General features: G+C 41.2%; 1 protein-coding gene and 1 non-coding gene across 12 annotated transcripts in view; both read right to left on the reverse strand.

Moving 5' to 3' along the window:
- The window catches only part of NOS1AP (nitric oxide synthase 1 adaptor protein), a 312,797-nt gene that overhangs the window by 38,936 nt on the left and 257,688 nt on the right, over positions 1–16,173 (reverse strand). For 10 of the 11 annotated variants that reach the window (XM_063795865.1, XM_016931090.4, XM_016931086.4 and 7 more), the window contains 2 exons: positions 14,713–14,821; positions 3,851–3,992 (listed from right to left, as the gene is read on the reverse strand). In XM_063795865.1, the coding sequence (XP_063651935.1) occupies positions 3,851–3,983 (133 nt within the window). In that variant the 5' untranslated portion in view covers positions 3,984–3,992; positions 14,713–14,821. The other variant, XM_016931107.3, reaches the window with a different exon arrangement.
- On the reverse strand, positions 5,186–5,279 carry MIR556 (microRNA mir-556). The gene has a single exon (NR_035906.1). It is a non-coding gene; the product is annotated as a microRNA mir-556 (primary transcript).

Below are 16,173 nucleotides of genomic sequence, written 5' to 3' on the forward strand. Positions count from 1 at the left end.
TACTATATGTTCAGGGCAGGAAGGAGCTCGGGGAACATGGGAGGAGTGAGGGAAGTAGCACTGAAAGAAAAGTATAGGAAGTGATCCTTATGGAATCCCCACTGAGTCCCCAGGGAATCGTGAATCACATCAAACCCACTCCACCCAGCAGACCACTGCAGGGGCCAGAAGTGCAAGGAGAGAGCAGCTCCCACTGCAAAAGGGAAATAAGATCTAGCCCTTGGTGTTGTTTACATAAAATGCTATCCAGGTGGTTCTCTCCACCTGGCCAGACCATATAACTCTGACCTCTGTGGCCAGCAGCTGAGTGACAGGTTCTGATTAAGTACTTGGAGATTAGATTACATTCCTCTGATGGTTGTTCTGTGATAATAACAGTGTTCAAACATTCAACCTCTGGGCATCCTCTCTGCGTCCAACTGCTTTCACTCCAGGAATAGGTGTCTTCACCAGAGAAAATATCCTTTACTTTCTGGTTAAACTTTCTTTGTACATGTGTATACTGGCTGCCAATGTGACTGTGGGTTTAAAAGCTTCTGAGAGTTAGGATGTGGCTCTCTGCCAATCAGGCCACCAACGGGGCATGGGCATGACCAAAGAAGAGTTAACAATGTAAGACTTCAATCTTCTCCAGCTAGCAGTTCTTACGGCAAATCCTCCAATTCAGAAATGAGCAGATTGGTTTCTGTTCTTTGAGCCAAGCAACCAGCTAGAGGTCTGATGTGTCCTCCATATTAGTTATAGGAAACTGTCACCATTACGCTCTAAAAATTGACCAGCAGAGATATATAAAATATTCGCCAAAGTCTATCTATCTCTCTGTTTTATCTCTAAGACCTAGATCTCAGAGATGGAAAAATTTTAAGGTTTACATCACATTAGTACTACGGCCTGCTAAAACTGAGACTGGCCAAGGGTACATGACAAAATGCAAGGCTCCGTCTGTGTGATAATATTTTATGAGTCAAGATCACTGAGATGCTGTCATTAGTAATAGAATGTCACTACTTAATAGAAATGAGTAAGCCAAAAGAGAAGTAAAGTAATTCCCTCTAGTCACATAGAAACTGAGCACTAGGATGAAAATAATGTCAGGTTTTCAAGATTTATAACTAATATATATCCAAAGTATAAAGGCTATAAAAGTACAGTGAAAAGTCAATCTTCCTGCCACCTCAGCCACCCAGTTCCTTTTCCCAGGATGAACCACAGTTACCAGTTTCTTGTGTACTATTCTGGAGATATTCCATGCATAAGAAATGTGTGTGTGTGCATGCATGTGTATACATATATACCTACATATACACACACATTTAAATCTATACATTTTTAATACAATTGGTAGAACGTCATACCCACAATTCTATTTTTTTCCTTTATCCACAATTCTAAACTTTGACTTTTTTAAGTAAGCAAAATATCTTGAAGATGGCTTTAAATCAGTTCATAGAGAACTAACTTATTCTTCTTAATAGTTGTGTAGTATTCCATTATTTGTACCATATTGTATTGTAATTTATTTAAAAGTTCCCTCTTGCTGTTTCTGATCCTTTGGTTCTATAACAAATTCTTTGCTATGTAACCTTATATAGAAATCATTTCACACCTTTATGGGTCTACCTTTAGGATTAATTCTTAGAAGGGAATTTGAAGGAAATTTGGGGGTCAAAAGGCATATGAATTTTCAAATTTAATAAAGATTTCCACATTTTTCTCCATAGGGATTCCCCCTCTATCATACACTAAATTTGCAAACACATCTGGGTTTGTATATGAGTTTCCATTCTGATCCATTCAGGCACTTATTTGAACATGAGTTTTACCTATTATAAGCACAGTTTTACTGGAAAGCCACTCCTCCTCTGCTATCATTCATCTTTTCCAGAATTTTTTCTATTCTTGTTTTTTTAAATTTTCACATATTTACTTAAAAATAATAGCATACATGTATGTGGTGCATACTCTGTGCCAAGCACCAGGCTCAGCATTTTAAAAGTATCAGTTTATCTAATTATGACAATAATTCTGAAGTGCACAGTACTACTATTTCTGTTTTTCATAAGAGTAAACTAAAGCACAGAGAGGTTATGGAACTTGCCCAAGATCACACAGGCAGTGACTGGTGCAGCTACAATGCAAAGCAAAGGTCTTCTCTCTGAGCCACTTTGCAATGCTGCCATTTGCAGACTAGCATTTCTTTTGTTGTTTTTTAACTTTTTGAGTGGGATGCTTAATTCATTTGACTTTCATGATTTGTCATCTGTTAACGTAAATAACTAAACCTTTGAATTTTCCTCTGAGTGCTGCTTTAGCTATATCCCATGAGTTTTGAATACTGTAGCTTACTGTGGTACCTCTTTTGCTGTTAGAAATCATCATTCTCAGTAAACTATCGCAAGAACAAAAAACCAAACACCACATATTCTCACTCATAGGTGGGAATTGAACAATGAGATCACATGGACACAGGAAGGGGAACATCACACTCTGGGGACTGTTGTGGGGTGCGGGGAGGGGGGAGGGATAGCTTTGGGAGATATACCTAATGCTAGATGACGAGTTAGTGGGTGCAGCGCACCAGCACGGCACATGTATACATATGTAACTAACCTGCACAATGTGCACATGTACCCTAAAACTTAAAGTATAATAATAAAAGAAAAAAAAGAAAAAAAAAGGAAATCTGTATTGTCATGTTAAATTTATAGATAAACAAAGAGAGAATTAACATTTTTATGAAGTTGAGCTTTCCCATCCAAGAATATGGCATGCCTTTCCATTTGTTTAAGATTTTTTCACAGGAAACAAACACATTTTTATTGTGATTATTCATAAGTATCTTTTTTTTAATTGTTATTTTAATGGATTTTTTTCCTCCACTATGACTTCTAACCAGCTGTTCTTGGAATATATGAAAATCACAAATATAGCTGTATGTGTTATTGAACTTTGACTTTCTAGCTCAATTCTCTTATTATTTCTAATAGTTCTCAGTTTATTTTCTTGGGTTTCCCATGTTAAAAATTAACATAAACAATATTTTTTTTTACCTGCTCTTTTTCTTGCCCATACTTCATTTTTTCACATTTATTGTCTCCTTCCTGACTTTTTTTTTTTTGAGGCAGCCTAGCTCTGTAGCCCAGGCTGGAGTGCGGTGACACAATCTTGGCTCACTGCAACTTCCGCCTCCTGAGTTGAAGCAATTCTCCTGCCTCAGCCTTCCAAGTAGCTGGGACTATAGGCGTGTACCACCACGCCTGGCTAATTTTTGTATTTTTAGTAGAAAATACAGGCAACATGGCAGGGATTTGCCATGTTGGCCAGGCTAGTCTTGAACTCCTGGGCTCAAGTGATCTGCTCATCTCAGCCTCCCAAAGTGCTAGGATTAACAGACTTGAGACACTGCGCCCGGCCTCCTTCCTGACTTTTAATGAGGCTTGAAAGTTGGGGATATTAAAATACTACCCATATTGAGGGCTTATAGAACTACAGAAGTTAGAAATTTAATAAAACAAACTAGGTAATTATAAGTTTATGTTCTTTCTAATTTGTTTTATGGGGGTGCTTTTTTACTGAAAACTTCTTTGAAGTCAGATTTGGTAGTATAGCAGCTCTACCTCTCCCTGATATCCAGTTTAAATACTTCCTTATTTAATAATTTAAACATCTTTAATTTCTGTTATAAAAGTAATACGTGTTCCTTAAAGAGAATCTAGAATTTAGAGAGAAACGGAAAAAATAAAATGTTTCTTAAAATGAGTTCACAGCCTGGGGGTCAGGGCAGTGATCCACCAGAGCCTACTGTGTGCACTGCCTTCCCACCCACATCCACAGAAGCCGCAGTGCCTACCCGGGTCTCCTGAGCTGTTGCTGTTCCTCTCACTCTCTCCATCTTCCTGGCCATCTGCATTCTGCTGCGTGTGCTGCAGGCTCAGCTTGTGGCAGACCTCAAAGGCCTGCCCCACCGTCCGAACGATTCTCATAGCTTGGCTCTGGGAAGGAGAAAGGAGAACAGGGTGGGTGAGGATGCGCAAGGGGCATGTGGATAGAAACTCATGAAGCAGCCAAAGAAAGAGACAGAAAAATCTAAAGTTGTTCAGATATGCACATACAAATGAGTGCAAAGACATTTCCCCTTTCTGAAATACTCCAGAAAACAGAAACTGTCACCACAGTGCTGAAACAATCAGTCAACTGAAAGGACAGATAGCAAATATGCCAGTTATGGACTTAGCCCCAATTCTTCCCTCCCATGTGTAACAGAAGTAGTCAATATGTTTCAGAATCTTTTGCCAGCCATGATAAAATGTTCAATGGGTCCATCAAACTAAGAGGAACTCGGCTATCATTTTTTTCTTTTTTGAATGCTGCTGCAAATGTTGAGTTTCCCTGGAGCTCCTGCAGACCAAGGGCAGTGGTAACATGAGGCTTGGAAGCCATGGCCTAAACAGCAGAAACCAATGGAAGCTCAGCACCCAGCTCCTCTGGAACACTACTAGTTGGCAGCCAACTAAATCTAAGGTGACACTTTCCCAGACTTACTCCAAAGACCTCAAGTTCTTGGGTCTATTCTGTGGCTCCTTCCTTTCTTTTATTTTGGTATTTAATCTCTTGCTTTAAGAGCCCAAGAAGAGAACTTGACCCTAGTTCCCAGTATTCCACCATTTAACTAGGAGAAGAGAGAGAGGACAAAGAAGCCTGCTCCTATGTAGAGTCTTAGGCCACCCATGCAGGCTGTGAGGAAGAGCCACATGCAGGGGTTCCAGGGCATGGCCTCAAAGGTGGATAACTGATTATGGTTTGATGATGTCAGCTTTTGCTTTCTTTCAAGGACAGAAATGAGTGATGTGGTTTATTTAGAGTTTCAGAGCTCAGGCTGGGAAGGGCTCAGCACACTGCTTCTCTTACCTCAGTGGGCCTCAAGCATCCCACCACCATGGGCTACAATTTAATCTAATTGTGATTGTCACCCTATACTCAAGTCTAACATTCATCGTGTTTTGGATGGTCTGACTTCAGGTCAGCCATGGCCACCTGTTGACACCATATAGTCCATCAATCACATCCACCTCCCACCCGCCCCCCGGGTAATGGCAGCAATCAAGTAGGGCTTTTCATCAGCATGAGGTAGCTGGTATTACATTACCTAACTGATATCCAGTGTTTTGATAAGTCTAGAAGGCCTTGTTGAAGGTAGTAATAAAAAAGATGAGCTAATGGTAATATGAAATGTATAAATGAAGCTCATATTACAATGAGCTCATCTTTCTTATTACTATCTTTGTGAACTCCTAGGGACCTTGGAACCCTGTGTATGGAACAACTGCTGTAGTCCATTCTCTGCTGGGTATAACTTCTAGAATTGCTTCTCCTCAAGCCTGGAGTCATTTCTATGTTCCTTCTGCTTATTTCAGGCCAGAGCATCCATATTAATGTGAAAGGCATCTTGACTAATTATCATCTACATGTCAATTTGAGATCTCAGTCAACTCTACTGCTCCCTATATTCTTCAGTTCAAATCTACTCCTAGAAGTAATTGTTTTACAGCTCTAACCTTTCTTAGCCATTAGACTAACTCCAGAGATATTCTCCATTGGTCTCTCACCTGAAATATCCTGACACTTCTGGGAGATAAGAACCTTAAGCGAAGCAGGAGGAGATGGGTAACTTCTGTGGAGTCCACCATCACCCAGTGGCGAATCAGAACCTCTGTTTTCTACATCTACCCTTAATTTCCTCCTGTGTCCACAGGGCAGGTTTAGGCCCCTTCTCATACCATAGGCTTGCGGTGTGTAAGACATGACTGTTCTATCTGCACAGGAAGTTGAGAAGCAGTAGGCATCAGTCCTAAGCAAGAAGCCCCTACACTTCCCACTCCCAAAACACACAAAAAGGTGTGATTTAGAAGACACAGTCCCTAACAAATGTGGGCTAGGAACACTCCAACTTTCTACATTTCCTTTAGCCACCAAGCTGTGCTGTGCTTAGGAGGCTGTGCCAGGAAGCTTAACTCTCAGGTGAAAAGGGAGAAGTAAAGGCTCCTACATCCGAAACTGTTATTCCCCTAGGCCTTGAGATTTTTTGGTTCCTATTCCTTTTATGAGAGTAAGAGCAGACTGCCTATGGTTAATCGTCTACGGCAAAGCTCATTACTAGTTTACTAAACCTTAGGTATGACTTTATTCTGCCTACCACTGTCCTACCAGTGTCCACTATACAGAAACCTTCCTCTACTTTCTTCTCTGACTCTTGGGAATTTTGCTCCCCCAGGTATCTTTACAAAAGGTAAAAAAGGTAAATGTTTTAGGTTGTAACAATAAAATATGGTAAGTCCAAATGATATGTAGAGATTAAGTGTTTAATTCCATTACTTTCTTCTCTTACATGAATTAACCCAGATATCTCATACTGAATAAATATCTGCAAAGACTGAGTTAGTCTTTTCCCATCGGTATCATTCCCAGGGTACAGATTAAAATACAGTTCCCCCTTTAAAATACAGTTATATAGAAAATTCTAAATTCACTACTGAGTTTGTTCCTATAACATCTCAGGTTTTCCTAAGGAGGACGTGTTACAAATTCCATCATCTCTGTAAATCACAGATACTTCCTTTAACCAGCTTTTAAGATGATATTAAAAATTTAAAGATCCTCAGACAAATGTCCCTGATCTATGGGATTAGACAGGGGTAGGAATCGAATTTCTAAATTTATCTTTGGAAGGAATCCCTCAGATTTAAATAAGAGGATAAAGGTGGTGGGAGAATGACTTCACAGAAGACCTGTATTTCTCAGGCATCTCAAGATGACAATGGACGATGGGCTATGCTCAGAACTGAGCATCTTAAGAATATAGACTCCAGCTCAAATCTCTATTCTGCCACCTTTATCAAGGACAAACATGTGGAACATACTCACATATTCAACCATCTATAAGCCGAAAGTGGCTGTAAGGAAGTAGGCTGGTTTTAATGGTTAATATTGATAACACTTCATTTTTACATTTTACTAGTATTTTTTACTAGGATCAGCAGCTGACCCTAACCTCTACCTGATTCCCCTGAAAAAGTAGGAAATGCAGACTTTAGGTTTACTGGTTCTGCCTTCCCCATGCTGGAAAGGGCATCCCATCCTTCAGCCTCCCATTTCCTTCCTATCCTCCCTCCATCTGTTGTTCTCTACAGTATTTCTGTAACTGCACTGAAAAACTGAATATATGATAGCACCTACCACAGTGCCTGGCATATAGTAAATGCTCAAGAAATGTTTTATCCTGACTATGGAATTCACTGCACCAAGAGGCAATTAAGACAGAAAAGAAAAAGCAGTGCAGGAAAGGTGGAACAATTTTTATCATAGTAGAAACATAAAGCGACTAAGGGAATCACCTCCTACTTATGTATGCTAACATCCAAAAGGCTGTGCATCAGATAGCATAGCCTCCACCACAGCAGCAGAGGAAAATTCCTGAGCCAAATGGATCTTTGGTCTGAGCTAGTATGATAGTTTCTACATGTGAGGAAATTGTTGCATTAAGAGTTCTAGATCTGCATACTGAGTGGTAAACAGTTTAATAATTAAATTAATAAATTAAATGGTTTAATTTATCCTTTATTTTACTCCTTTAATGTGAAGGTTATATTTCTATTCACAGTAAAAGGACACTGTAGCATGTTTCATAAAGAGCCCTCTGCACTGGAACACATAATCAAGCTACTCTAACTGTTTTACAGAATGACTACATACATACACATAAAAGAATTGCCCTTCCTATCTACCACTCAGGGAGTCAGAAGGGGCTAAACAGCTCCTCACTGTACTCATAAATGGCTATGTGAGTTCTGATGTCCCTTGACCTTTTAGGCTCTCCTTGCTTCACCATTAAAAAGTCTACTTTTAGAGGATTCTGTATGGGGACCTCGTTAGGGAGGTGATTACTTGAAGGTGGTCAGTAGAGGCAGCCTGTGCCTGGGAGGGGCTGTGTCTTCACCATCTGCTCTCTGCACAGCCATGCTGGCTCCTGCCTGCTAGGCCTACTCCACTTAGTTACCTCACCTCTGGCCTGCTGGGCAAGAAAACTGGTTCTGCCTTCAACCCCAAAATGCAAGAATCACACACGCTGGGATTTTATCATTAATTAGCCATGTCTGCACCCAAGAGGGAGAACTCTGGTAAATAGCAGCTTTAAAAAGAGTCCCTTCCAGAAGTTTTTATGAATGCTTGTCTGTGGGTCTTCTAGATCACGGTGAAGCAGTTGCTCCCACCTCATGACGACATACAGGCCTTTGGAGACTAAAGCGGAGGTTTAAAGATTGAAGGCAGTGAGGTACAAAGAGTAAACAAGTGGAACATTGAGAAGGCAGCCTTTTTTAGTTCCAAAATCTGGCCATTCTCTGGAATTTACTAGATTTTTTTTTTTTTAAAAAAAGCATCATTATACTGCATTATTTCTGTACAAATCCAGTTTAGTTTTACACAAGCCCCTAAAAGTGCTTTGCCACACGGATCAAATCTTCTCGTCCAAAAGCCATTTTCTATTAGCAGCCCAAAAGCATTTGTGGGCTATTCATTGTCAAGATTAGGCTGGATATGGTTGCTTTGATGTTTTCAAAGCTGGAAAGGGATGTCTAACCTCAGAGTGGCTCTTAGCTCCAGATGGAGAGCCTACTCATGGGAGTGTCAATTACAGGCAATTTTGTGAAAATACAGCTGGAAAGGAAGCTTAAAACTGTATACACTTACCTTATACACACAGCAATGTTTCTTCAAACCACCCATCTTTTCACGCTGACACAGCTCCTTCTCCCACAACCCTAGGACATCCCTCAAGCCAGAACCAAAGTTAAGTCCAAATGCAATGAACAGCTGTTCTCCTCAGCACACCTAATGTGGGTATCAACTTCATACCTAGCAGGAGTCAACATTTGATGAACTGCATCAATGGTCATGAAAATAACACTATATTCACAATCACTGTGGGTTGTACACCCGAAAGCAAACAAAAGCCGACAGTGGTAGCTTTAGGAAGACATAAATCAAAAGGTTGATTCCTGTACCTCACTGGCCCATAGAAAAATTATAGTCAATCATGATTTTATTTTCTCCCATCAAAGTACACACCAGACCCGACCCTGCTTAGCTAATGAGATCAGACACATTCAAGGTGGTATGGCCATAGACCATGATTTTATTTTCTATTCTCTTTCTTAACAATTTTGTAGTTGGTCGGTCCTATAAAATTTGGGAATCTTTAAGTGCCATGTGCATGTAAAGAATGGTTCTTATTAGTCATATTCTATAGCTGATTTGATAAATAATTTTGGGCACTGTTCTGAATTTCACTGTCCTGGAAGAAGCTCTCTCTTTACTTTACAACTTACAAAGAGGATTAAGAGTCATCAGATAAGCAAGTAGAGAGTATAAGTACAAAATACCAGATGAAGATGATGATGACAATGACAATAATAAGAGGAGAAAAGAGAAGAATGGGGGCACACATCTTGCAAGTAAGGTTCTTTAATGGTCTACCAGCTCTCTAGTTTACTATTCCCCTGTCCCCTCCTCCACTCCCCCTCTCCCCCATCTCTTTTGGGTACTCAAATTTGACTGACAAGTGGTTCTGAATTTTAGAGAACTGAAGTCCATGAGGTCAGCTGTGGGACAGCTCACAGATTTATAATTCTCATCTATCACAGCAATACAAGATAATGTCCTTATCTTGACCTTAACTGCCACAGAATCTCAACAAAAATAGAACTGAATGTCATGTTTCTTTAATGTATTTTTTTGGGTTGGGGGGGAATCTTAGTAAAAGATTCAGCTTATATCTATCAAATGATCTTCATCTATGGAATTTACAATGCCAAAGCATGAAAATACATTTATATTTGGACTTCTACACACAGTAGGATCTACAGTACTAAGGCTCTGAAATGGTAGATGGGTTAGGTTTTTGTCCAATACATTATTTAGTGGCTTTGATTATATAATTTGGTTGAGGTGATGCCTTGGACATCAGAATATTGCTCAGTATAAGGAAAGTTTAGTTTCAAAGCAGGTGTGATTTTCTACATTGACAGGACATACTGCATCTTAAAGTTTCCAACAGATAGCTGTGTTTTTCCTTCTACTCTGCTAGTCCATGAAACATAGTACCCTAGAGAAAAGAAGTCTGAGTTACAATTCCAGTGCTGTCAGAACCAACTGGGTGACTGTGGACAGTTAATTCTCCTTTCTCAGTATTGATTTTCTCATCCACAAAGAGAGTGATTCAGACTAGATGAGTTCTGAGAACCATGATTCCTGCATTTTGACTTCCCAACTCAACCTAAAGTATAAAAAACAGACTCTTTCCCTAACTTTAGAACTTTCCTATCTTTCATCTCGTAAGTTTGACCAGGCAAGTGACTTATTCTTTAGCACATGGCTGTCATCATCACTCAAAATCCATTGCAACCTCTAAAGGACAGTTCAACTTCACAGCTGTGGCCCCCAATTTGATAGTGACAGCATTATAGGAGGAAATTATTTCTCCTAACCCAAACCAATCGAGCTGTGATTGCAGGCAAAATTATTTCAAGGAGCTGCCCGTGAAGATAATGGGGAGATGCCTGCAGCTCCTGTTAATCACCAGCACTTCATGCACTGATGCATTAATAAGTGCACTCACTGGTAATCAGGGCAGACAGCCATATACTCCTAGGGCTAGGAGAAAATGACAGGAGGATGACATCCACTCCACGGGAGAGGTCAAGAGACCATGCAAGAGTCTTCTCGAGAGGCAAAAGGCCCTGCAAATGAATACTATCATTATATCCCCCAAGGAGGGGAAACAAGGAATGCCCATGTTATTAGCAAGCATCTCCACTGGATGCTCACAGTGAGGAAAAGACCCACTCCCATCCCTCCTTTCTAGCATGGGTCTGAAGAGTGCTAGGGTCCCTCCACCACAATCCTGACAATCCTTCCCAGTCACAGAGAATTTGTTCCTTAAAGATGACGTCACTTCACACACAACAATCAGCACTCCTGAGATGCCTTTCATCTTATTTGATGGCTAGAGAAAACTCAAGTCCAGAAAGGCTCACGTATCTTTCTTATGAGTTTTGTGTAATAGGGTTTAGCGCTCAAAGTCCTGGCCTGAGAAGGAGGAAGCCTGTTTCTAATTTCAGTGGCATCATTGATTCACTGTGTGACCAAGGGTGATTTACTTCCTTGGGCCTTTTCTTTCTTCAACTACAAAATTGAGTCAATATTAACCACAAAAAGATATTATGAGGAAAAAAGGAAAATCTATGTTAAAGTGATTTGGGCCATTCGGAGTTAAGGAGCTCTTCATACCCATGTAATAATTACAGCAGAACCCAGTTACAAATGGGTCTTGGAAAACAAAGCAACTTCTGAGTTATATAACTTCCTCATGAGCCAACAACAATAGTATAATGGAGTGGGTAAGAGTGTGAGCTCCACAGTCAGACCCTCTGGGTTCAGTTCTGACTCCATTACTTGTTGAGTCTTTACACACATTATGTACCTTGAGGCCCCATTTTCCCACCTATAAAATGAAGAGCATAACAGCACCTACCTCACAGGGCTGCTGTGGGAATAAAATTAGATCATTCATGTAAAGAGCTTTGAACAGTCTCAGGCATATAGCAACTAATCAAAACAGGTTAGATATTATTATCTGATGTAATATGAGGCTGGAACTTAGATAATCTAGAGTATAGAAGAATAGCAGGTACCATGTTATATTCCTGCAATATTTTGCTTTCTAGCTTCTGGTGAAAGCCCACTTGAAAAAATCTTAGCTCAAGGATACAACTCCCAAGGTGGGAGCCACACTGGCTGTCTGTGTGAGTGGCCCAAGGAAGATCCATAGGTACAGAGTAATAGCTGTGCAGGGAACAAGGTCGAGGGAGGCCCTCAACCAGGAAAGCTGAGACATCTGACCCATATTCTCAACCAACAGAGGAGGTAACCCTTTCCCCATGTGAATTGTAGGGTGATGATGACACCCCATTAGAGGTCATGAGAAACGTGCCATGGGCATATACGCAGGGGACATGATGTGATATGAAACAGCAATAACCAAAGTCCCAACACAACAAGGATCTCAGACAAGGTTTCTCTAAACTATGACCAACACGAGGGCTCTGGAGAACACCCACATCTGCGGGCTTCCAGTCAAGAGGACTCCCTATTGACTTCCAACAACCCAGCAACATCTCTGCAACACACATGTCCTCTATAGTTCTTTCCCCCCGCCCACCACTTCTGAAGCATTCCTATGACTTGCCAGTTAAAACTCCTTCCCAAGTTAACTATTACCTCTTGACATTAGAAGTGCTTTATAAAAAAGGTAAATCACCATGTTTGGAGGCTAAGCAGAAGGGCAAGCAAAACCTTGCAGATGTGTTCCCCAGCCCTTCCCAGTTCTGCATCCTTCGCTGAACAATTCACTTCCCTTTCTTAGCTTGGAAACAAGCCTTCCCACCTACAGCTCAGCAGCAACAGGGCTCAACGCCCAGGCTGACTAGAAACAATCCCCTCAGCCGCATGGCTCCAGGCCAGGAAAGGGCCTGAGAACCAACTCTATGAAGAGCTAGGGTCTCAGTAGGTGAGGATGAAAGGGGTATAGGAAACAGGAAAGCCAGAGATCAGAATTCGCTGTAAGAGCTACGAGACATGGAAAAAAAATTGACATGATAGGGAACCAGATGACTACTCCTTTTCACGGATAATGGGAACTCCATTCTGTGCTTCACTTCAAGATCAAAGTTCCAAGTGAGCACTGGTCTTAAACTCAGGTTTTGTCAGAAGTGGATGCCCCCACTGCGTCCGTATTGCTATGTTAGATCTGATAGCAAGGCAAATATAACATAATGGTCCTCTTACCTAGGTTTACTGCTCAAAATTCTTTTGTCCTGCATGTCTCCCTGGTTCTATTCTAGCCAGTGCCTATTCATGAGAACTCAGGCAAGTCATTTAATCTCTCTGAGCCTCAGTTTATTCATCTGTAAAACTGGGAAGTGAAAATTACATGTCTTACCTTCTTTACAGATGTGTTATAAGGATAAAATAAGATTAACTATTAAAGAACCTGGCAAATGATAATGCGTTATTTGTAACTCTAATAAATTCCAAGGTCCACATGGTCCAGTCTTTGTACGAAACTAAAGTCAGAAGCACAGTCAAATACTCAAAATGAATTAAAAGGGAATTCCAGTCTTGTTGCATCTGTCAGAACCTTACAGACGAGCCAATTCATGACCATCAGGGAGACTTTGTATTTCCTTTTCTCTCCTCCCCAGGTCCCCTACACAAGGCCACATATGAGCCTTTCACTCTCCCAAACTCTAAACTTTCTCATCTCCAGCGCCTATGGCTTTTCTTTCTCTCCCTCTTCCTATTCCCCTTTCTATCAGTTCTTTAATGCAGCTTGACTTAGCCTCATTTATGTTTTTTCCCTCTCAGCTATACTATTATCTAGATGTGAAGTCTGGCAAGTTACTCTTTTATTCCTGCCATCTTTCCAGTTGTAGCACTTTTCATCCAACTCCATGATTTGCATTTAAAAAGCCTGGAACAGGGTGGGTAAGGGCACAAATCTCCATAGAGGAAGAGGCTAAGTTAACAAAGCATAATTCTCTTTGTGGAGCTAGGGTAGGGAATAGGACACCTATCAGTAAATCTGGACCCTGGCATGTGTTATTGACAAGGTACTTGACAAGGTACCTAAACATCTGCTAAAGAGGCCTGAAGACAAAAGATGCATAAAATGAAGTTCTTGTAGAAAGCCAGGCTTAGTAGTTTGTTTCTAGAATGGTGGACTTACTAGGGTCCTTAGGGGCACAAATAGTGTTTTCCAAAATCTCTTCTGCAGAAAAACAGTTCCCAGGATATTAACACATATTACATGGAAAAAATATGGTTCCATTGTGAAATTAGTTTGGGAAATTCTGGGTTAAACAACATGTTTTTTAACATCAGACCTTCTCAGCAACTTAAATCAGGTAGTTTTAACATGATATATTTTGGCTGATAAATGTTTTACAGAACACATTTAGGAAATGCTGATTTTGACGATTCTTTTCATTTTATAGATGAGAACGCTGGGACCTACATAACGTCACTCAGGGTTCCAGTGAGAGGCAGGGCTAGATTCTAGGCTTCTAAAACCCCAGTTGTGTGTGTTAGACTCCTGGGGGAATGACATTAACATAAAGAATGCCACTTCAGAATCCTCAAAGTTGCATTTACTTGAGTATCAAGGTTGCCATAACAAATAATCACCCAGGATAACCAATATCACACACTGAGTCTAAACCAGACTCCATGTGTATTCATATTTTGTAGCCCCCTAATCAATATACAGAATTGTGATGAAGGGTCTCCTTAGTAAATGACAATGCTTTTTTCCTACCCCAAGGCTAAGGTTAGCATCACTCCCGGTGCTGTTTAACTGCTCTCATCCCAGAGCACGTAGTCAACGGTCAATCCCTTTGCATTTATCTGTATGTAACTAAGTACAAAGTTCAGATGATGCTAAAAGAGAATTCCATTATATAGGAGCAATGACAGACGACTGAGATAGTTGCCCCATGTCGGCATTACGACAGCTGTCTTCAACAGGGAGACGGGCCAATGTTGGGGGTGCTTTGGATCCATTAGAGGAAAATAGCAGATGGACGGCAACCGCCTCTTTACCTTCTTCTTGGATTTAAAGACGTTACACCTGAAGATATTGCTGGCACCATCTCGAGCGATATAGCTGAAGATCTTCAAGTCTTGGGAATCATGAGAGACATAGAAGATCCTAAAGGAAGAACAACAGAAAAATGCACTGAAAATGGCCTTAGGTTCAAATCTCCAACCAGGAAAGCTCTGTTTAAGGACACTCTGAAGCACAGCTCATGAGAGCCAAGTTATTACAGAAAGTCTTCTTCCTTCAGGATCAGAAAGTCACAGTGCAGGAGGCACTTTCAACAGATTCCACAAACACTAACACTGTGACTCAGATTTGGTAGAGGGGGCAGGGGCAGGACATGGAACCGACACTATTGTTAACCATCTCCTGAGGTGGCAAATCTGTCCCTGTAACTTGTATGTTAGAAGGAAAAATCATTCCCATCCTTATCAGAGCAACAAACCTGCTTCTTACCCAGAAAGATGCATACACGTTTTCTGATGCCTGTTTACAATTATCCCCAAATGCAGAAACTTAGGGAACCAGCAATGTTTACCACATTGGGAGGGACTAAGATACTCTTAGTTCCTTTGGTGATAGGATCCCACTCTCTGTCCCCTCTCTGCCTGGACCACAGCATCCATGTGTTCATTCCATGATTCAACCAATGCCACTGAGTGCACACTGTGGGCCAGGCACTATCCCAGCAGCCAGGGACACAACAGAAACAGGACAGAAAAAGCCCCTGAACTCATGGAGCTTACACATAGACAATGCCAATAAGCAAATATAATATAAGTGCTATGAAGAAAAATAAGGCAGACTAAGGGATGGAGCATGATGGGGGCTATTTTAGACAGGGTAGCCAGGGAGGTCACACTGAGAGGCCGAGATCTGAATGGGGTAAGGGAGCCAGTCACTGAGATACCTGGGCCAAACCATGGCAGGAAGTGGGAATAGCAAGTTTACAAGACCTGCAGTGTTCAGAAGGTGTTAAAAGCATTCAAGGAACACCCAGGGAGGCTCAACGGAGTGTGGTTCAAGTGGAGTATGGTCAGCAACAAGGTCATAGATGCAGCCAGAGGCCAAAATGTAGAAGGCTTTGAAGGTCGTGGCTTATATTCTACGTGAGATGAGAAGCCATCAGCTTTTAAGCAGAGGACTGACTTGCTTATGCTTTAAACTAAAGGATCATTCTGGTTGCTTTGGGTGGGCAGAGGTAGGAACAAGGGGAGGCTGGAGAAAGGGGGAAAATTATAAGCAAGGCCCTAGAGGCTGCATCTTGAGATGGCTTAGGACAGGGCCCCCCCAGGGCCTCCAGGTCTGACTGCTGTGGGATCGGTGCAGGGATTTGGAGCGGGTGCATCAGTGGAATTAGTTTTGGGCAGTCCAAGGAGTGTATTGCTCTTGGTAGCACCTAAGAGGCCACATCATTTCCGCAAAACATTTTTCACCACTAACAACACTGATGGCTTTCATTC

The sequence above is a fragment of the Pan troglodytes genome, chromosome 1, assembly GCF_028858775.2.
Source record: "Pan troglodytes isolate AG18354 chromosome 1, NHGRI_mPanTro3-v2.0_pri, whole genome shotgun sequence".
In the NCBI taxonomy this organism is placed as follows: Eukaryota; Metazoa; Chordata; class Mammalia; order Primates; family Hominidae; genus Pan; species Pan troglodytes.